Here is a 23,056-nt window from a genome sequence, read left to right on the forward strand (position 1 = left end):
CAATCAAGAGTAATGATTATATGTATTCAAGTTTAATATGCATAATGAAGTTCAAATATAAGTATTCAATCACAATAGCATACAAGTATTGTAATGTATCCAATTTAAACATTTTAGTACAAAATCATTCACATTTACTACAAGAAACTTATGAGAAAAAGGATAGAAGAATGATACGCATGCAACTCATAAATCACGTTTTTATAAAAAGTGCTTAGAATTTAAGACATCAATATCATGTGAGCATATATTCAAGCACATATATTTAAAACGTATACCCAGTGTTAGAAAAATGTTATCACAAAGGATACCAATTGTTATTAGAAAACTATCATTTAATCCAAACAAAGTTGTATTATAAGATTTTTTTCCTTTTCAAAATAAAGATTAATCAATTTAAGGTACACATAATTTTGTATGAAAGATACAAGCTACATAAAAAAATAGGCATATGTACAAGCATCTATGAAAGTTCAAAAGATTTTTTGTAATTTTGTCCAACAACTTTCAAAGATCACACATATTTTCAAGCATATGAAAGATTCAATCAATAAATTTAAAATGATAAAAATAATCTTTCATAAACATATCCTATCCAACTAAATATTCAACAAAAATCATAACTTATATATAATTAATAAGATGTGAGAACTAATGAGTAACAAGGTTCCTTCATCATGTTATAACAAAGAGTTATACAAGTATGATTTTTCAAACATGATGAACGTATATGCTATAGCAAAGAAATAATAAAAGCATACTTGTTCAAATATATTTCGAATTATTTCAATGCATAGCAATATACTCAATCCAAACATATGCAACTATTCAAACATATTTCAATCAAAATTATATAAGCATATATAAAAACATTTCAAATCATATATAGCAATATACTAAAAAGGATATAAACATTTAGACATAATGTGGTGCATGCTATCTCAATAATATCAATCTACAAATATGTACAAAAATTTTAAATTATAAGTTCATAGTTTATGAGTCAAAGCAATTTAAAGATACAAAAATCAATATATTCAACTCATAATCATGTTCAAAGATTTAATGTTAAACAAATATTCATGCATGAAACGCTATTCATCTCAAAAATAATAAAAAACTGAGCATAAATATTAATCAAAGTGAATTAATCAATCCAAGCTTTCAAAAATATTAAAGCAATTTCTATCAAGTAGCTTGATGACTAAATTGTGCAATGTGTTCATATATTCTAGCACACATATCACATGTTTGCACACAATCAAAGCAAGCAGGTAAAGATACATAGCATAGAGTTTATACAATTACCTCCATCGTTATCAAACAATGTTGATGTGCTCATTTAGCTTTGAGTTCTCCATTCCAAATATTTTGAGCAAATCTTTGATGTACTTAGGCCTGATGGATGAAGATGCTTTGCTTGCTATACTTGAAACTCAAAAAGAATGTTGACCCATTCATGCTCATTTCAAGTTTTTCTTGCACAAATTAAGAAAATATTCATCGACAAGAAATATTCATTAGTAGTATTAAAAATATCAATTAACAAAAATGATATTAATTGTTAGAACATGAATTTCATATTCCAAGTCATTATAAGCAAAAAAAATTTTGTTCATTAAACACAAGTTACCAATTGCAATGAAGATATAAACTTAAACTAAAGGTCATATATCAAATTAAACATCAAATAGCAAAATATGGGCACTAAAAAAAAGTTCTTAAATAATGTGCAAAATATGAAATCTTTTTACACCATTTATGAACACAAGAAGGTATATTTAATATTTATATGTACTTAAGAAATCACAAAAGAATATGTCAAAATCAACTTTAGGCCACATAGAATTCAAAAGCTAAAGAAAGATATATTTATCATCAAAACATATTAAAAAAATTAGCACAAAAACATAAATATGTCTTCACAAATTATAGCCCATCATGAATAATGACTTAAGGTAAAACTAAGCATTATAAGAAAATTATTCTCTTAAGTCATGCTGCAAACATGTCAAGTCAACATAAATCATATTCACCTAAACATACACTTGAAAAGAACAATAGATGAATTAACAACATATTTCATTTACAAACAAGTAGTTCATCATGCATCAACTCAAAATTTCAAGTCAAGAGATAAATTGATAATGCAAAAGAGTAAGTATATTTCATGTATATTTCAAAAATCAAGAAATAAAAAATTTAAGCACTTTTAAATCATAAGCATTAAGGTCAAGTTGAATCATAATCATATAAACATATATCTTGACCAAGATTATAAATGAACCAAAAATCAATATATTTCTTTTAAGCATAAAAAAGTTCATCAATTTACCAACATAAGAGAATAAATAAATTTTAAACTAACAATTAAGAACAATCACGAAGTAATTTCAAGATTATTAGAAATCAAGAGATAAATAATTCAAACATCAATATATGCTACACAAAAATGAATTAAGACCCTAAAATTATATTCATGGTACCAAACTCATTTAAGCAAATTTTTTTATGCCAAACCAAATAAGATATACCATTCAAAGCTTAATATGTCTAAGATTTTTATTTTGACACACAAAAGCTCATTTTTGTTTAAATATGACCTTAATAAATCTCAAAACCAGTCAAGCTCATTTTTAACCATATTGAACCATTCCAACAAATTTCAAATGACAAAACAAAGTTGTTTAAGTGGTCATTTGACCTTAGAAACAAGGAAATCGAAAAGTCAACTTTTATTCCCTATATTTTCTTTAAAAAAAAAGCTACTAAGATGGGCAAATGTATATAAACATACATTTAAAATCATTAAATCATTTGGAAAATTTTAATATCACAATATGAAATTGTCCAAATATTTTCTATGCCCACAAGTGCTTAAAAACAAGATTTGATCTTTTAAACTCCAAAAATCCTTTATAACTTACATTTAACACTATAAAAAATTGAAACCATTGCAAGTTATCAAATTCACTTTGTTTGAATAAGTTTAAAACATTGAACTCAAAACATTCATATTCATTTTGCAATTACAAACTTGCTAAAACAAAATTTTATATTTTAAAGCGTGACTTTAGCAAAAATCATTTTCAAAGTAAAACTTAAAAACTCAAAATCATTAAGTTTTGTATGTTCTTCCTAAGTTTGTTCATAAATATAAGAGCAATTAAACACACAATTAATCACACCAAGCATGTCAAATATATTTCAAGCGTTTAATTTCACCAACCTTCACAATCATGCACATAAAAAAAAAAATAAATGCATACTCAATTCAAGCTCACATTTTCTCAAGATCATGCAATTTATAACATGTAATCTACTTCATCTAAATTTGCATAATCAATATGAAGCGTATAACAATTTAGCACTCAAAATTCAATCAAGAATAGGCAACTAATTTTAAATTCATAAAAGTTTAGAGGTTACACATCTCTATTATGTGCTTAAAGTTCAATTTTTCAAACTCACATTATAGCTCATCGCTCTAGTACACCTACAAGAGATATTCTTATTTGATTTTTGGTATCTAAATTGCTTTAAAACCTTGAGAGTTAGTGACTAAGTCTCTTATTTCTTTTAAGATGTGCACTTGCCTAGTTCTAAATGAGACTTTCTTTCCTATAAGACAAGTGGATATAGAATGATCATGAAATTTACAATAATTGCATTTTGTTATTTTAACACTTAAAAAATTTTGAAAAAACTCTTATTTTCATTCATCAAAACTTCAAACTCTTTTTTCAAATCAAAATTTTCTTTTTTCAAAATTTTGTTTCTATTTTGAGAGGCTTTAAAATTTATTTTCAATTTATCATTTTATTTTTTCAAATCATTCTTTGTATTTATCAAAAGATCGTTTTTAAAACTTAATTTTGAATCATTTTCTTATATTTCAATCTCATTTATTTAAATTTCATAACTAACTCATCAAATGCATCTTCCAATTCATTAAAAGTGTATGAATTTGATTCACTAGAGTTAGATGTTACCTGGGGCTCTTCAATGGCTATAAAACATGATGCATGTTACTTAGAAGCTTGCCATTCACTTTTTTAACATTGTAATTCACAAGGCATTTCTCTATTCATTTCTTCAAGCTTGTCCCAAATCTTCTAAGATGTTGAGCAATTTAAGACCAAGTTGAAATTGTAAAAATCTAAAGCTCCATCGAAAATGCCCTTGGCCTTGGCATCATCTAACATTTACTTTGTGTAGTTTGCAACTTTTGCAGAAGTTCCAAGCCTTCTCTCTATCATGAACCATACTCCAAAATCTTGAGCCATGATAAATACTTTCATCCTTATTTTTCATTTAGAAAGCTCATAGTTATCAAATATTGGAGTTTTGAGGACTTTTTTACCATCTTCAAAAATATATTGAGCCATAGGATCTTTTTCCTCAAGGTTGTTAGACCAACAAAAATAAATTCTAAGCTCTTATACCATTCGTTAGCTCAAGTAATCCAACAATGGGTGAACTAGATTTTCTCTAAATATTTTTTCAAAAATAAATTTCAATATATTTGAATGAGAAATTAAAAACAATATGCTCTTTTATGAAAATATGAGGCAATTAACAACAATTAATGATCTTAAAGCAAATATAAGTAACAATGAAATTAAAGAGAGTAGGGATAAAGAAATCAAACTCAAGGATTTATAAATGTTTGATCCTTCTCCAAAAGCATCTATGTCCTCTCTTTTAGCCTCACTTGCCAAGACGTTCGATCAATCTACTAATTGAATGCAAAATGCAATCTTTATCTTTTCTAGGCTTAAGCTAGCAACCTTTTACTCTCTATCTTTCTAGGTTAAGATAGCAACCTCTAATTTCCTACCTTTTTAGGTTAAGGTAGCAACTTTAATCTCACAAAATGAGTTTCTACAAAAACTCTTAAAACCTTTCAAGAGGATGCCTCACTTCTTAATTACAATTTAGCTATAATGTTTTGCAAACTAAAAACCTCTTTCAAAGGTTAAGTGTTTGCCTAATGAAGTATAAAAGGTGATAAATGAATAACAAAAAATAGTTTGGATACAAGAAATACAAAGGATATTGAATTTAAACTCTAAAAACTCTTGAATTCTTGAAAGATTGAAAGTAAGGCTTGTAGGTACTTGCTCTCTTATTTCTTTAACCTTCTTGGTGTGTTGGAATACCCTATTTATAGAGATAATAAGTTTGTAACCATTGGGAAATGATTGAAAGAGAAAATACCCATTAAACATTTGAAAAACTAACCATTTGAAATATTCTACACAAGACCAGATCAATTAGGTAATAAACCCCGTCAATCCTGTGCCTCACTCAATTGATCCATTTTTGTAAAGAATCAATTCATTTTGGTAGTTTTTCAACTTCATGGCTTTTTGAATAAAAAATTGATCAATCTTGTTAAAGAGAAGATCAATCCTATTTTATAAACCCTTAGCCCAATCGATCCTGTATGGTAAGGGACCAATTGGTTTTGCAAAAAATCAAACTCAAAAGCTTTTTGGGTAAAAAAAACGATCAATCGTATGCAAAAAATGATCAATCCTGTCCTTTAGGGATCAAACCTTTCTTCTCATCTTTGCACAAAACATTTTTAAACCATGAAAAAAGGTTAGTTTGTGTTCAAAAATAAATTTTCACTTGATAAAACACTTAAAAACCCTTTTCCAAGTTCTAGCAAATTAAACATCATTTTGATAAATATATTATGTATTTAATACAAAAATAATAAAACTTAAGAATAAGTACTAAATAAATCTATTTGCAACATCATAATCAAGTTTATTTAGCTTAATATTTTGTCATTTAAAAACAATGATCAATTTAAGGCTAACATTCCTCAATCATCGAATTCAATTAAACAATAAAATTATAATATAATATTTTTATATTTGAAATATTGTTGTATTAAAATTTAAATGTGAAATAAGTACAATAAATCAATAATATATTGTAAATGATTAATTTTATAACAAAATCAATAGTTAAATAAATGATATTGCCTTTTATTTTTTATTGAAAATTGTTGTAAATATAATAATGATAGTATTAAAATTATTTGATATTCATATTTAATGTGTTTCAAACAAATTTTATTTGTTAATCAAATTTAAAGATTTAATATTAATGTTGTTGATAATACATAATTGATATAATTATTTAATAATTATAAATAATAAAATCTTTAAAATTTAAAATTTTTAGTTAAGAAAAACATTTATCATTTTTTTTGTTTTTTAAATATAAAATCATATACTTGTATTTGTTTTGAATTGATATTTATTTTGAAATAACAAAATATTAAGCTAAATAAATTGGATTAAAATTTTGAAAAAAAAATTATTTAGTACAAGATTCTTATGATATATTATTTTGGTACTAAATAAATATTATGTTTTCCAAAATATTATTTGATTTGAAAAATGTTTTTATAAAGCTTAAAACCTTTCTTTATGTTTTCTATTTCTCAAACCAAAACTATCTTTAAATTTTTTTTTTTTATTTGAGCTTAAATAACAATCCAATTTTTATTTTTAAAGTGAACTTATACATCTTGGATTCAATACAATTTTGATAATATTGATTTTGAGAAATGGATTAATTAGAGAAAAATGTTTTGAGATAACAAGGTTTTTCTAACATTGAATTTATTTTATTTTTTGTATTAATTTACAAAGTTTTAATATTTAAATTTTATATCGATAAAAAGTTTCTCGAGTCTAATTTCTAATAGATTAAACAAAAGTAAAATCTAAATTTTCTAAAAAAAAAATTTTTAATTTTTACTAGAGATGATGTAGTTTTCTAACAACCACATAAGAGGTAATTTTGAAAATTCACTATAATTTTTATACTTTGAATCAGATGATGAATTTTATATGATTAGAAAGCCCATTAAGCCTAATTTCTAAATCTTCAAATGGATCTTGATTTGGAGTTTTATAACTCAAGACAGATTAAATTAGTAAGTAAAGTACCAAATAAGATTTAGTTTAAAGCTTCCGAGTGTACTATTTATTCATAATCACCCCAAATGCAAAACTAGCTTGGCCAAATCAATCCCCATCAAAATGCATTGATCCATTCTCCTATAACAGTTAAAATTTGAATTAAATTCAAGAGCCAATCAATCTCTTAATGGACTCGATCGATCATTTTGCTTTTGACAACTTTTAACGACTACTTTAAAAGGAGAAAAGCATGCATTTTCATTTCCCAATATTGTCCAATGCCTACAAATATATTTTCCTTATAAAAGGGACTCTTGTAACACCATTAAAGTCAAAAGCAACACCCAAAGAGAATTGATTAAATTTTTTCAAGAAATTTAAGAAATTCAAGTGTTTAGAGCTTAAACTTTTTATCCTTCTATTCAATATCCATTTGTTCCCATTTTGTCTCTTCTTGTATTTATTTTCCAAACACCCAACTTTAGTGAGGTTATCTAGCTTGCAAAATACTTGTATCTAATTTAAGATTGTAGGTTCAAGGCAAGTGAAACTTTTAAGTGTATTTGTGAGATTTTAATAAAAACCATTGAGGCTTTTTTGGTTTGTTGTACTATCAATCTTGAATAGGCTATTTGTAAGAATTAACATATAATAAATTATGCTTGGTTAGGATAACTAAGAGAGATGATGTAAATACTTTTGAAAAATGATCGAACATTTATAAATTATTATGTTTTATTTCTCTATATCTACTCATTTTAATTTCATTGTTATTTATTTTTGTTTCAAATTCATTACTTATTGTATATTGCATAATTTTTTATTAAATAGTATATTGATTTTAATTTTTTATTTAATTTAATTAAAATTTATATTTAAACAAAATTTTAGAGACAATCTAATTCACTCTTTTCGGATTGTTATCTATACTTGAATTAACAACTTATAATTCAAATTTTTTGGGTTATGACAAGTTTAGTTTGTGTCGATTTCAGACTTTTTTATGTTTGGATTTTTTTTATTTTGAATATTTTTGATAATTTTTTTTTTTTAAATTTCAGTTTTTGATTTTTTTTATTAATTTGAGATAAAACACAGATTAGCTCAGACCGATTTTCAAATTCGCTCCAACTTTACCGGCTCTAGTTCTACTATAATCATGTGGAATTCGGAATAAGCCACGATTCTGCCAAATAGATAAAGGGTTTTTTTTTTTTTTTTTTAATTCAAACTAAGCTTCGCATAAACAAATCTAGATTTACACTTGAAGTGATACAGGTAATAGCTTTGATAATAAGTGGCATGTGGACATTGACTTCGTAGAGACAAGCACGTCTGCCCAACGCTTTGCCCGAGGGAAAGCGCCATGGTTCTTTGTAACATAGGAAAAGGACAAGATAAGACTAAAATTTATTTTCTGTCTTCCGTGTTTTTATCTGGTGGTCACGAAAACTTTTAAAAAATATTAATATTTGGATTCGAATTAAATTTTTTTTTATGTAATAGGAGGTTGTCTTTTTTTGAAACTAAAAAAAAATTATTTCCTGATTTAGTATTCAGTTCATTGTTGGCTTCAAATCCACGTTATAGTCACCAAAATTTGGCTGCATTCGACCTTGTTTTTATTCTGAGATTCGTCAATGTATTTTATTTATTTTTGGGAAGCCAAGGATTGTTTAATATCTTAAGAAGTTTCATTTCTTGTTTAATATTGTAAAGGAGTTTCATTTGTTAAGTTTGCTTGAGAATTCTTTACATTTTTCAACATGCTTCCGTGCTGCTTCTCATACGCAAAGGGATATAGAAATGTTTTGTTATTATCACAACTGTCTGCTGATTGAGGACCCGTAAGCACGAAAGATTTGTGAAGTTCTATGGGTTTTCCAAATGGCTATAACCAACGCACGGTTTTAACTTTTTTGTCATTGCATTTTTAAGACATTTGTAAGTTTATTTAGTATTTAATATATAAAAAATATAAAAATTATTATATTATAATATGGATCAATATGTCAAATACAATACATTTTTTATTTTTATTCAATTCATATGATTTTATTAAAATTTTAAATAATTTTATATTTTTTATATCGTTTTCAAATTTTATCATTATATCATATTTAAAATTATCATATTTAAACATAGTTTTTCATTTGTAAATGACTAAACCTAACTGAATTGAGATTTGTCAAGCAAAGAAGCAGTGAACAGACAACAATCCAGTGCTGTTTAACAGTTTGTATTTTCCCCAAAACCTACCAATAATAGTCCCAGGGAGGGAAAATCAACCTATCAGAAGAAGAAAAATATACATTAATTGATAGAAAAAAAATTCTAAAAATAACCCAAACCATGTTAAGGCCCAGGATGAAAACTAAATACCCAAAAAGAAATTTTGGGGTTCGGTGGTAAAAGAAAATGAAAATTCATCCCTCTATCCTATATGCTGTTTCACTCAAGGGCACTTTACATTCCTTCCAGGGCCTCCATAGTAAAAGTAAGTTCCCCAAACATTGTTTCTTCCTTGTCTGATGTCATAACAATTTGAATTATCAGCCAATAGGCGAAGGTTTGTTAGAGGCAGCAAATTATTATCCCAATCAACAGTTTGCAAGTTCCGGAAATAAGCTGCTTTTCCGAAGCCTTCTTCAGCAAAATGGCCACTGCCCATTTGTGTTGATGTGTGAAATCCAGACGATTCAGTGTTCACAATTTCTCCTCCAAATTGTATCATGTTCGCATGGCTTCTCAAGTGACTGAACAGAAATGCAGGCCAGTATCCAACCAGTAATCCTGATCCAAATTCTAACCACCAATGTCCATGTTTTGGATCCTACAAAAACATTTTCGTATTTCAGTTGGATGTTGGATGATGTTGCAGTCCATTTTAAGTTTTATTTGTCACAACCTGCTTGGTTTTTTTCTGAAAGTTTCCTTTTCCGCTTTGAATGTCTTATTATCCACGGATGGTGACCAAAAAACAAAGAAATTTTGAGACTTTTAGTAGCATAAACCTATTGATTTTCCTCTTAAGCTGACCAATAGGAGTTAAAGCTTGAGACAATAAAGAGAAGAGAAAATAAATTATACCTATTGATTTTCCTCTTAAGCTGACCAATAAGAGTTAAAGCTTGAGACAATAAAGACAATTGAATTTTACAAAAAATTATATAAGAGAAAATAAAGCTGTCATATCAATAAACAGTTTGAAACAATAAAGAGAAGAGAATCTTACATTTTAATTTTAGGAATTTAAAATATTCAAGTTAAATGTCAAGAAGGGTCTTTAGTCATTAATCATTGAAGTCAATTTTATCGATTACATTAATTTAAGGTTGCGTGTTTAGTGCATTTATTAACGGTGTTCTAAAGGCTCTAGTCAAAGGAGCCAAACATTGAAGCAGCGGATGTGAAACAGTAAAACTGCCTTCAAGCTTAAAATATCAAATAGAACTTTTTTTCTTGAAAATTAAGCCAGAATGTTTATTTTACTTTGTTAATAACTTGGTATAGTACTGTTTTGGAGAATGGTGGCAAGCACTCACCTTCCAAACCATTAAGCCAATATCAAACTGTCTGCCATTATAGGAGGACCTTGGAGAGATTGCTGCTCCAATAGCAATCTTGTTGTTGGTTTGGACAAAGCCAGAGCAAAGCAAGTTGTAGCATCCTGTGGCTTGGTATGCGTCAGTCTGTAAATTCAAAGTAAATTAGCAGCAGTTGGTTCTTTTTTTTTTTTTCTTTCGGTTTAAAACTTGTTTTCAAACGTGGAAAGAGAACAAGATTGCTAGATATTATACTCACTGTCCAGTATGTGAAGAACCTAGGGTAATTATCTCCATATAGTTCAGGGCTAACCTGAACAAACATGAATGCAATTGTTCATTAGTAGCATATAGAATCTATGAGAGCAGCTGGTAATTCAACAGCAAAAATCATCTCATGTTTTTGACAGATAAACAAAACAATTATGCATGTTGATAATTGAAAGCAACTTCTAAAAGGATTTTACTGAAACTCGTGCATCATACACCATTTTGATGTTTCTAGGATACTATTTGAAACTTAAAATAACATGTCATAACAGGTGTACGACTGAGATTTTCCTCTCATAATATCAATAGAAGATAAGGACTTCTCAATGCAGAGATTCTGAATATGTAGTAAAAATTCAGGGACATGCCTGCCAACCAGCTTCAATGGTATTCAGATCATTGCCAAAAGAACCAGAGATGACCCAGATCTGTGACAAGCTAAACTCGTATTCATTAGTCACACTAGGCGCCCACACGTTTAAGCTTGCCTTTGCTCCATAATACTGATCTCCATTCACAAACAAAACTGCATGCTGCAATGAGAAAGAAATAAAATTGTCAAAACTTTTGCCTCATTTCATATATTTCACCTTGATGGAACCATTAAAGGATGGTATTATCAACATCACATGATAAAAGATTGGTTGTTATGAGATATAAAATTCAATTAATTGATGGTAGTCCTCTATAATTGAAAATCAACTTTAGAGTCCAATGTCATTTCACTGTCTGCGTTTCATTCTTTTTCACCAGCCAACTCACGGTGAACCGTTTAATTACTGTTAAAATTAGCCTTTCTAATGGAAACTAGCCTTTTGCTTGAGGGATTCCAGGAATAAGAATGCAAGCTAAGGATAAGACAAAGTTTCTGCTGTACTCATCTCAATCCTGGGTTACTGAATCAAAATAAAAATAAATCAAGTAGAACTTTCGGACAGAATTACCGGAATCCCATTCCGGTTTTATTCTTTTTTTTTTTCTGTCAGAGATTGATGAGTATCAGTTAGAAGGAAGATAACTTTTAGTGCTTTTATTGCATAACGAGATTTAAGGGGATCAAGGTACAGACCTCGTGGCCGCTGCCTGTTGAGTCTCTCCGTACATGTCTTCTTCTTCCATATCTTTTAACGGAACTTGCTCTTAAAATGTCTTTCTCTGCAGTTCTTCTGATTGGAACAGTTCCTTCTGGGCAAAATTCACCTGAGTCTGTCCACAGCTGGAAGCTTTCAGAGACAGCTTCAGTAGAGTTATGACCTTTTGGCCTCGCCGGTGGATCCTGTCAAAATGATGCTCACCGACACTGAACTATATTTTCTTGAAACTTAATGCATTTATGTCCATTTCTAAAGAGAAGCTCAACAAGTAAAACAAGCAGAAAATTACCAATGGTTCCTGTCCTCTAAGCTCAGGGTGATCAAAAGCAGGTTGAAGATGAGATAGAACACAATCTATGACATCATCATCTGGACTCTGCAGCAAGAGACCAAGACCATATAATAATCAATCTAACAAAAGAAGCACTGCTTTTAAACACTCCTAGAAAAGACTAGCAGAAATTTTCAAAGGAAAGATAGAGAAAGAAGATGCCTGAATTGTTTTGACAGCAGGCTTATTGATCCTCTTGAGATAAGCATTTATTCTCCTTAGCTTCTGAATCCCCTTAGCCGGCTTAAAAGTATGGTTCGCCATTTGCCGGTGATCGGAATCTGATAGCAATGGTAAAGACAGAACAGGGCCAAGAGAGGAAGCAAAAACAAGGAAAGCAACAAAAAATGGAATCATTGAGAAAGTGTTGTGGGAAACAGATGAAGCCATATTTGTGGAATGTTTTTGTGCTGTTGTTGTTGTTTGTATGCATTGGTGTTGTCTTGTTGTGTTCACAACACAACATGGTTTCTTCCAAAGTTTTGTCCCTGGAAATGAATATCTCTTCATGTCGCTACAAAACAGACGAACGATAAAAACACCTCCCCCTTCTCAGGCGTCACTTCCAGACCTCAACTTCCACTGCCTCCCCATTTTGCAAATATAAACAAAACTCTCAACGCTTCCATTTGTAAGAGAGAATCCAAGTAAGTGCCTGGGTTTTTTGAGGTCTGAGGTTCTGACACAAAAGAAACATCAAGCACCAGCGTGTTAAAAAAGACCTCATAGTCAGAGGTGGTCTTGTACTTGCCAAGTTTTACCACCCATAACGGGCAGTGCCTGTGGTCAAACCGGATATGGGGGTGCTTTTTTTTTTTTTTTTTAAATGAGAAATCCTGTCTTTGAGAAAGAGATAGATGATTCGAATTTAAGGAAAGCGAGGACTGAGAGTTTAGGTTCGAGTTGGAATGAACTGGGCCAGTGAGAACTGAATTTTTTTTTTTATATATATATTCTTTGCTTTGAATTGTAGGAAATAGACAGAGAAAGACTATTTTGATACGGTTACACTCTTTTTTTTCAAATTGTTCTTCTTTCTTTCTTTCTTTCTTTCTTTTTTGCTTTCTGAGTTGTAGTTAGGCAAAGGGTTCCAAGTTTTGTCAAAAGAGAGAATCAAAACTTCCTTTCTATGCTTCTGATTTCCTCTCTATTCTATAGTATATTGTTTTCTGCACATTTTTGTAAGCATACTGTCATCGCCTTACCATCAAGGGAAAAAAAGTGACATCATGTCATGTTATTGTAATATCAAATTTCGTATCTCGATCATTTTCAGGCATTATTTACTGTGTTTTTTTCTCTCTTGCTCTTTTCCAAATTTCTAGTATTTGAATTTATTTATGTATAGGCATAATTGTACCAAAAAAAAAAAAAGGAAAAAAGAATGACACCACACCCCGGCGCTGCGATCACTATGAAGTGAGAACATATGTAGAGAAATTTGTACGTTTTGGTGGGGCATTTGTAATGATCATGTCAAAGAAATCGTGATGAAAAGGAAAACAATTTTATTTTATATATATTTCTTGCTTTTTATAATCCTAATGAGTCCGATTTCTTCTTCTTTTTTTTTTCTGACTATTATCAGTACATAATTAAATGTAATGATATATGGATAACTGTAATGATCCAAAGGAAATTGTAGCAGCACCAGCCGTTCACAGATATAGCAGTTGCCAACAACCTGTGCATCATTCTGTATATTGGGGGTCAAAGTAAAGAGAGACAGACTTAGGAGCCTATAAATGCTAATTCGATGAGAAAAGATTTAAACGAAATTTCATAAATGAGATTTGTAAAGTTTTATATTTAAAATGATTAAATAAAAATTAAAATTAAAAATAAAAATTAATAAATTAAAAACTTTTGTTATGTAAATTAAATATGTAAATTTTGAATAAATATTAATAAGTTTTGATAAATTTTTGAATAGGTATTTTTAATAAAAATTTTGATAGAAGTTTTATTATTAAATACATATCAATCAAATTAAAATGATAAATAATATTTTTAATAAATTTTTACATATTATTAATTTTTATATTAAATTTTATTAATCTATCAATTTAAATATTTTATTAAAGTTTTTATTAAATCATTTTAAAAAATTTTATAATTTTTTCATATAAAAAACTTCATCTAAATTTTTTATAAATTTCTCTTCTTTCAATGATACCAATTATATGTTTTATTACGTCAGTTTAGAATTTCAGGTGCAAGAACATGCATTTCTGTGAAAAAATAGGCCCTTGATTTCTTTCCCTTTCTCTCACTCGGCTTAATGGTTTTAAAGTTGGTGGTTGGCTGATTTGATGAGCCACTTAATGCATGGTGGTTACCCTGACCTGGATTTTGGCAATGCCTACTGGAAGACTAGGACTGCAACATTATCACATTGCATCAACTAAAATTTCGAGGCATGAATTGGACTTAAAACGCTCAAATTATCTACAAGACTGCTCATTTTAAATCAATCTTATCATTTGTTTGGCAATAAGCAAAATTTCATGTTTTTATAATCACCTTCAGAGAAAATTGCCCCAACTAATTGATCCTTTCTTGCCTTTTTTTTTTCATTGGAAAAGAAATGAAATTAGTAAAAGAAAAGACAGCATCCTCAACAGATCCACTGGTAGCACTTCCGTCACATGTAAATCAGAGGATGGCCTTCCATCAGGAACATTAGCAACTAATTTCTCCAAAATTACCCAACATCCAGATTAATTTTTTCCAATGCAAAGGTCAAAGTTATCATACTAAATTTATCAAAAGGTAATATAATAAGGCAGTGGGACCACAGGCTTTTACCAATCTTCATATTGATCATATTGGCATAGTCGGTTAAAACTGGTGTCAAACTCAAAATCAACGCTTTCACATGTCGTGTTTAAGCAGGACAAGTATTAAGATAAATCTAATAATTTGAAGCAAGATATGAATATGATGCAAGAAAAAATATAAAATAATATATTTTAAAATTTTAACAAAAATTATATATAAATTTTACAAAAAAAATAAAAAATTGATAATTAACATATCAACATAAATTTAATATAATAATTTTTATATTTTATAAATATATGACACAAAATAAATATGACATGGATATACAAATTGATAAATCTACACAAAAATGCCACAATATCTATTTTTCACCGTACAGTACGTTTGGATTGAGGGGAGAAGAATGAAAGGAAAGTAAAGTAAAGTAAATGAATGTAAAAAAAAATAAAATCCCTTTTGGATAAATTTTTAATTTAAAAAAAAAACAAAAGTAGAAATCAAATGACTTGTTGGTTTTTTGTAAACTCAATTTTTTTAATACCTCAATTTGGAGGAAAAGTTAAAAAAAATAAAAAATATTTTATTTTATAAAAAGACTATTATGTTCATCTTTTTATTAATGCTAAAAACTTAATAAAAAAATCTAAGCAAATCACAATCATCTTGTAATTTTTTCAAAGTCATCTTTATTTTTCAAGTAAATTTCACATATCTCTTTCAATATAAAAATTTTTTATAATTTTTTTGGTGATTTGATTTTGATGGATGGTTAAATATGAATAGATATATTTTTTAGATTTACGAGATAATTGACTAGCTCAAAATCTATCAATGTATGTTTATAAAATATCTTCCTATTTTACTTAATTAAAAACTATTGATATAATAGTAATTGTGAAGTCAGACAAGATAACAAATATATAAGAGTGCTTTAAAAATACAAGCAATAAAATGTTATAATTAGAAAAAATTATTACAATAAATCATTTCTTTTTTTTTACTCTTTATCCAAACAATGATTGTTAAAATTTTTTTTTTAATTTTAATTATTTAAATAAGGGTTACATGTATCATTTTTTTTCTTTTAAAAAACTTTTTTTTCATTCTTTTCCTTTCATTTTTTTTATTAATATTTATATAAACATAGGGTTAAGTTTGTTTCCTAAGTTTGTTTCCGAACTACTCTAAAATTTGTCATTTTAATGATAGAGGTGGCTGTTAAGCTTTTATGCCCTTAGTGGGGTGAAGGTGCCCTGCTGGCTGAGCCATTGGGAAATCTCTGAAGACTAGCTATCCTAGTAAAGTTAAGTTAAGACAATTCGGTCATGAAGCCAAGAGAATTAGAGGGGAAGAATCATTCGTGCAGATTAGTAATCTAAAAAGTAAAGGGATCTTTATTACTAGTATTTGATTTTTATAATCCTTTGGATTAGGGTCTGAGATTATTAGCCTGCGGCTGCGGGAGCACAAAGGTATGGCCCTTGTTCTGGTTAGCTTTTAGAGTCCTGGGTTAGGGTGCTTGCCACTTCCAATATCTCCCCTTTAGTCACTGTATATTCTTTAATTTTTCTCTCTTCTTTTCACAAATGCCCACTTATAATCTCACCCACCTCTGCAACAAATTAAAGCAAGCTAGCTGTTGAGGAATATTGGGCCACTGAAAGTAACCCCTCAATTTTTAAAACAACTGGCATGGCCATGGGGGGATTATTAAGGTATTCCAGTGCTGCCAATATGCCCTTTTCCGTGTAAAGTTGTCTTGAGAGAATTGATTAAAAACCCCACCCCTAGAAACTATACGGTGACTGATGGTGTAAAGACACTGATATTTGAAATTTTTTGAATGCCACTCTCATGAAAATTTGTGTTTTGTAATATTCTGGGAATACTTTGCTTTTATAGATAAAGCGAATGTGATTTAATGGCATAATAATTATTATGTAAAACTACACTATCTCTGACAAAGGCTGTCAAGACCATGCTTTCTAAAGGTTATAAATATGAAATGCAAATGTAAAATGGAAGCAATGTAGCAATGAAAGAAGTGGGAATGATGGTCATAGAATTTAAACATGGAGGTGATTTTTTTACTGAGACTGTTGCTCTAATAATAGTTGTGGGTGAAACTAATTGCTGGACCACTATTGATTTCACACTCTATATCTCACCTGCACTTTATGTCTTTAAATAATAAGAGTTAGCGAGAATAATCCTACTAAAAACAATGTGAAATTAAAAAAATAATTATGAAGACATACATAGTCTTCATAACATAATTAATTATCCAATTATTAGGTTCGTGGATATTATTAATAATATTTTTATATATTTAAAATTATTAAAATTTAAATTTCGCTTAATTTACATTATTGTTGACTTGATAATTAACATTGTATATACTAAAGTTCTGGTAACGCGAGATTTCAAAATTAATTAGAAGCATATATTAACTCGGTTCTGTTCCAATTATCACGAAAACTTGACAGAGATCACTAAGTTAAATCAGAAAAGTAAAACCAGAGCCCTGAAATGCATGGTAAGGTATTTACTCAGAAATTAAACAATGATAACTCCTTAGATGTTGCTAAGAAGTGAGCATAGAAGTGATTGAATCTCTTTGAAGAGAACATAAAAAATAAATGTATAAATTGAAATCTAGGCCAACTGGGTCAGATTCCTTATCAACTCTACTTACAGTATTTGAGCAATTAAAATTTGCAATTGATTTTACATGGTTGAAAAGGATAAATAGTAGAAAAGGAATTACAAACCAATTTTTGGAGTCCAAGAGATTTTATCATCAAATGACAATCCAATAAAGTCCAAGCACGCGAAGCTTGTTGAATGGTGTTGCTTGTTTACCCAGCACAATTAGATTGTCCTACCACTTAATAATAGTGTTTGCCTGCATAAAAAAAAAAAGAAAAGAAAATTATAAATGAAAATGAAAATAGAAAGACCACCACAGAGCTTAGTGCCAACTTTAAAGGTTGAAGATGGTGACTGGTCATCTGATTGAAATGTGGAGACCATGTGATACAATATACAATAAATAACCATTCTTTTCACCGCCTTTATGGAAAGAAAAGCTGAAAATATTCTAAACTTTCTAAAAGCATGGCTACAAAATCCTCTAAACTGCAATGAAAATTTCTAAAGAAAAATTTACCCCATAATGGATTGGAAAATCCCATCTTGGAATGTTCAGGCATAAGCTCTTAATGGGGCATAGTCAAACCTTCTCAAGTACTCAAAGCACTGAAGTAATAACTTTTGTCGCCAAATTTGACCATTATAAGGAATCAACAATAATGCTTAATCGAAGAAAATTGAAAATCTTTTGACTAATATGGATTTTGTTGAGCCTATAATAAAGTTTGTGTCATGACTTTGTGGGTTTAATTAGTAAGCTCTGTCTCGTTACGAAAGGGCATCGTTTGTAGTATTTTATATCTTTAGTTTGGACTAGCAAAATCAATTAATTTTAACTTAATTAACTGTAAAATATGAGTATTGTATCAGTATTGATTTTGATAATACTCGAATTAAATAATATAATTTACGTTAAATGTGATTTCAGTGTTAATTTTTTTTTTAAAATTTATAATATGATAAATCAATATTAACCAACATGTTATGAGAGATTTTTATTTTTATCTTATTTATAAGAGACCCATTAAGTTTTATAAGTTCAATTTGTAACAAAAGGTAGAAAATAACTCTATCTCTCGTTTGTCTATGTACAGGTCGCTGTTCGGATGTTAGGATGTGCCATGCATGAGACGGTGGCATCAATTCCGTAGATCTCGATAATGCACAATTAAGTTCCCACCTAGATTCAGATCAGTCATATCTCAGTAAGTTCGTGTTAATTAGTTTATGGGACTTCAGTCAAAATCTAACACATTTGTGATCTTCCAGTTGATGCATATTTTATCTTTCAGGATTAAACACCATGGTTCTCTAATTTAGTTTTTAACTTGCATTTTTATATCTTTCGTTTCGTGGTCTAGTGATCACAAAAATTTTTAGAAAAACATAAAAGCTTAATTTCGAACTAAATTTCTCTTTTTTCTCTTTATAATAAGGTTTTATCTTCCTTGAAACCAAAAAAAAAAAAAAACTTGCATTCTTATAGTTCGGATGCATCCAGTATTATCCAATTTCAAGACCAATTAACCATTAAATTCAGTTATTGATAACAGAAAGCTAGATACAGCAATAGATAATTGCATATGGTGAGTGATCCCCTTGTACAACTTTAGGCTTACAATAATCATTTGCTGCTGATTGATCTTTAATCTTGTCATGTCTTCTTTACGTGGCTTTAGAGTGAATCAAGGGACAATTTACAAGATTTCCATCACCTGGCGCAATTTGCTCTTCAAACAAAACTGTGCTTTCAATTTAGAGAACTTTGAACACTCTACTTTAGGTAGGAAATTTGCATAGACACATCATAGATTCTGTTGTGACTTGACCCTCAAGTGAGCATCTTGACATCCAAATCAACAATTACAACTATAGCTAACCGTCCAGTTAACACCCGTTGATTGTCAAGTCGGTGATTAATTAAACTGATCCAACACTTATCTGACACCACATAAATAGCTAGCCACATTAGCACATTTAAAATATAAAAGGTAGGATCGGCTACAGGTAAGCCATTCTCTCCATTCCTTCCGGCTTACCAACTCTCTCTCTCTCTCTCTCTCTCTCTCTCTCTCTCTACCTTCATTTTCTTCTTCCTCTATTCCTACACCTAGCTGACTTGAGCATTGGGCGCGCACCGCGGAGTATTATCTCCAGCAACTCCTGACTATTCTTGTGCCGGGTCACACAAACCTTCCATATCAGCAGTCTCATTCGACCTCCACCGAACCTCCAACCACCAGATAGGAAAACGCATCAACAGATTCAAATGCTATTTGAACTCCATGTTTAATTACACTAAGTCCATACGTTTTAAGATTAATTGCTCAGAAGCTAAGAAATAAATCTTAGGGAGTATAGGGACCCTAGGTAGGATGATTAATAATTGTCCATTACAACCCTTCTGGAGGAAGCTCGGCATATGTGCTATTAGCATTCCTGAATTTCTGAATGATAAATGAGAATATTGTTGCGGGATGGAATATTATCCTCCGTTCACTGTGGTCTCTATCAATCAGATTACCTTTTTACATTAATGGCCCAATCGTTCCAAGCATCTGTTTTTTTTAAAAAAATTAACGGTGGATTCTATAATAAGCAAAGCATCCCCTTTTGAGTTCCGTAAAAATTGCAAATATGAACCAGTTCTCTTTAAGAACTGTGATTAAAGTTCAAATAAAGAACGGTACAGCAAAGATGATTATGACAGAGAATCCAGTGGCAACATATCTCTTCATGGAATGAGAAATTTCCCTAGGGAAATACCAACAACTTACTCTTAGCTGTCTAGTTCTTCATTCTTTCTTTCTCTTTTAAATTTCAATTTAATCTTCTGGAGAAATGTCCTTGACAATAAGAGGAAGTGTGAGAGCAAGAAGGCAACCCTCTTGCAGAGGGATTTTTTGTCGGATGGTATGCCTTCCCAGAAGCATAATAGGGGGGTTTTCAAGAGTAATGGGTAGAAGAAACCAATACCAGCCACCGAACTTACAGCTGCAACATCCACAACTACAGCAGCCCCAAGCTGCTCCGGAAGAGTGGGCTTTTCTGGCCAGTTTTGAACAGCAATATGGTACCACACATCCATTTTTCTATGCCTGTAGTTTTATGCAGGCTCTAAAGATAGCAGAGGATGAGCACAAGTTCATGTTCATGTATCTCCACTCTCCAGAATACCCCTCCACTTCTTCTTTTTGTTCGGGGAATTTGTGTTCAGAGCTGGTAGTACAGTTTCTTGATGCAAACTTTGTGTGCTGGGGAGCATTCGCAGATAGAGGAGAGGGTTTACAAATGGCAGCAACTCTGCTGCCTGCTAGCTTCCCCTTCTGTGCAGTGATTGCCCCTGCTACCGGTAACAACATAGTAGTGCTGCAACAGGTTGGTTTAACATTGGGTTTAAAACTAGGTTCGCATCTTAGTTTTTTGTTGGACAACTAGCATGCTTTTCTTTTAATTCCAATCATCAAATGTCCACGAGAAATTGTAGATAATTGTGTTTGGGGTTTAATTACAGGTATGCATCTAATCGGAGAAGGCCATGATTTTTCATTCGTTTTCTGACTAAATGATGAGACTGATTATATGAATAGACCAAAACTTTAATGTGGTGGTGGCTTTTAATGATGAGAAGAAGTATGAACTTTTCTTTTCTCTACCTTGTTTATGCTTAGATGGAGGGTCCAATTGATCCAGCTGAGCTGGTGGAGATTTTACAGAGGACAATGGAAGAGCAAGGGTCGGCTTTTGGCAGTGCAAGAGGAAGGGAGGAAGAACAGATGAGAGCAAGGATTAAGGAGGAGGAAAGGATAAGAGCCAGAGCTATGGAGGAAGAAAAGTTAAGGGCAGATCGTCAGTTGAGAGAAGAACAAGATGCTGCATATTTTGCTGCTTTACAGATAGACCAGGTGTGTGCCTATTTCGTTTGGTTTGTTTCCTATGTTTTTTAGTCAATGAAAACTCCAAGGCAGGAAATTAACAGTAGAAGTATGTGTTCGTGTATGTGTTTTTTTTTTTTTTTTGTTCTAGGAAAAAGAAAAGCTCAGGAATGCAAGAGCTCAAAAACCAGAGAAACATCTAGGTAAATCAAGGCAGGCTTCATCTATTAGAGAAGCCCGGTTCAAAGAAACAGTTGGTCAAGGGAAGGATACACAGGCTACTCAGGTGCTTGTTAAAGCCAATTACTTTGTGTTAATTAATAGGCCAACTTGTTTCAGAACAATGTTCTTAACATTCAAATTCCTGATGAATTTTTCAGATATTGATTCGGTTTCCAAGTGGTGAAAGAAGAGAGCACAGCTTTTGTTGCACAGATAAGATCCTCTCAATTTACATATACATAGATTCATTAGGACTACCAGGAATTGGAAACTACAGACTAATATCAAGCTTCCCAAGAAGAGTATATGGTGTTGATCAAATGGGAATGACTTTGAAAGATTCTGGTCTTCATCCTAGAGCAAGCCTGTTCGTGGAGCTTCTTTGATAACACTGAACTAATTAATGAATAATGATGGTGCACGAAAGCTTTATGCACCATAACACGGACAGCAAACATACAAATGTGGAAATTACTACTAGATGTCGCCTAATTCAATATGTATTGATCATGTTATCCAATCCATGTATTATGCATCATACTTGCTTCACCATAATCTCATCTCATGAATAATAGCTTATCAAAGCTAAGACTTTTGTTAGGAGAGAAAAGAAAAAAAAAAATGGAAAAGAGATCAATATATATATATATATCAAAAGTCTTAGCGTTGATAAGCTATTATTTGCGTAATGCATTTATAATTTTTATCTTTAAAAATTCATTTCAATAAATAATTTTTTATACTATAATAATAATGATAAATAGTAATAATTTAATTTTGAGTTTGATAGCTTTTAATATAATTTTGATTTTGATAACTTTTAACAAAATTTTGATAACTTTTTATATTAGTTTGATAATTTATTATATAATTTGGTAACCATTGATAAAATTTTGGTAACTTCTTGATATAATTTTTGTAATTAATCTTCTAGTAATTTATGATATATTTTTAGTAATTATTGACAAAATTGGTGTCATCATATATTTAATAAATTATTCCCATAAAAAAACATGAATTCAATTTAATATAAAATAATTTTTTATATAATAATATTATTACTTCATTCAAATTTAGAATTTTTCACTAAATTTTTTTATTAAATAGGTTCGTAGTAGATTTATCCTAGTCTCACATGATGAAATTTCTAACTTCCTTTCTACTAGTAACTAAGATTTAATTCCTAACAACTTTAAGTATAACAAAATTTATCAATGATTAATAATTAAGTTATTATTAATTTATTATTATGTTATTAGTGATTTATTGTTAAGTTATCAATAATATATTGCTAAATTATCAATGATTTACTACTAAATTAGTACTGATTTACTAC

At 29.8% G+C, this 23,056-nt stretch overlaps 2 protein-coding genes across 2 annotated transcripts; one reads left to right on the forward strand and one right to left on the reverse strand.

Moving 5' to 3' along the window:
* Window positions 1-9,107: 9,107 nt before the first annotated feature.
* On the reverse strand, window positions 9,108-13,028 carry LOC111274797 (protein neprosin-like). Its single transcript, XM_022859715.2, has 7 exons — window positions 12,350-13,028; window positions 12,146-12,232; window positions 11,832-12,038; window positions 11,131-11,295; window positions 10,752-10,805; window positions 10,493-10,639; window positions 9,108-9,780 (listed from the first exon to the last, which is right to left on the reverse strand). Exons 1-7 carry the CDS (start codon window positions 12,695-12,697, stop codon window positions 9,403-9,405), a joined length of 1,386 nt encoding a protein of 461 aa, XP_022715450.2. The 5' UTR covers window positions 12,698-13,028; the 3' UTR covers window positions 9,108-9,402.
* Window positions 13,029-20,308: 7,280 nt separating this feature from the next.
* LOC111289045 (plant UBX domain-containing protein 10-like) lies at window positions 20,309-22,269 on the forward strand. Its single transcript, XM_022879920.2, has 4 exons — window positions 20,309-21,001; window positions 21,295-21,528; window positions 21,650-21,784; window positions 21,879-22,269. Exons 1-4 carry the CDS (start codon window positions 20,465-20,467, stop codon window positions 22,104-22,106), a joined length of 1,134 nt encoding a protein of 377 aa, XP_022735655.2. The 5' UTR covers window positions 20,309-20,464; the 3' UTR covers window positions 22,107-22,269.
* The last annotated feature ends 787 nt before the right edge of the window (window positions 22,270-23,056 follow it).

The sequence above is a fragment of the Durio zibethinus genome, chromosome 17 (assembly GCF_047325235.1).
Source record: "Durio zibethinus cultivar Kanyao isolate XHJ-2024 chromosome 17, ASM4732523v1, whole genome shotgun sequence".
NCBI lineage: Eukaryota > Viridiplantae > Streptophyta > Magnoliopsida > Malvales > Malvaceae > Durio > Durio zibethinus.

Excerpts from the sequence above, each read along its gene's own strand:
- LOC111289045 (XM_022879920.2), top strand. The coding sequence starts at position 20,465 with ATGTCCTTGACAATAAGAGGAAGTGTGAGAGCAAGAAGGCAACCCTCT. Across the intron at positions 21,002-21,294 it reads ACATAGTAGTGCTGCAACAG|ATGGAGGGTCCAATTGATCC; the intron begins GTTGGTTTAACA and ends GTTTATGCTTAG. Across the intron at positions 21,785-21,878 it reads AGGATACACAGGCTACTCAG|ATATTGATTCGGTTTCCAAG; the intron begins GTGCTTGTTAAA and ends TGAATTTTTCAG.
- LOC111274797 (XM_022859715.2), bottom strand. The coding sequence starts at position 12,697 with ATGAAGAGATATTCATTTCCAGGGACAAAACTTTGGAAGAAACCATGT. Across the intron at positions 12,233-12,349 it reads CTGCTGTCAAAACAATTCAG|AGTCCAGATGATGATGTCAT; the intron begins GCATCTTCTTTC and ends CTCTTGCTGCAG. Across the intron at positions 10,806-11,130 it reads CCATTGAAGCTGGTTGGCAG|GTTAGCCCTGAACTATATGG; the intron begins GCATGTCCCTGA and ends ATGTTTGTTCAG.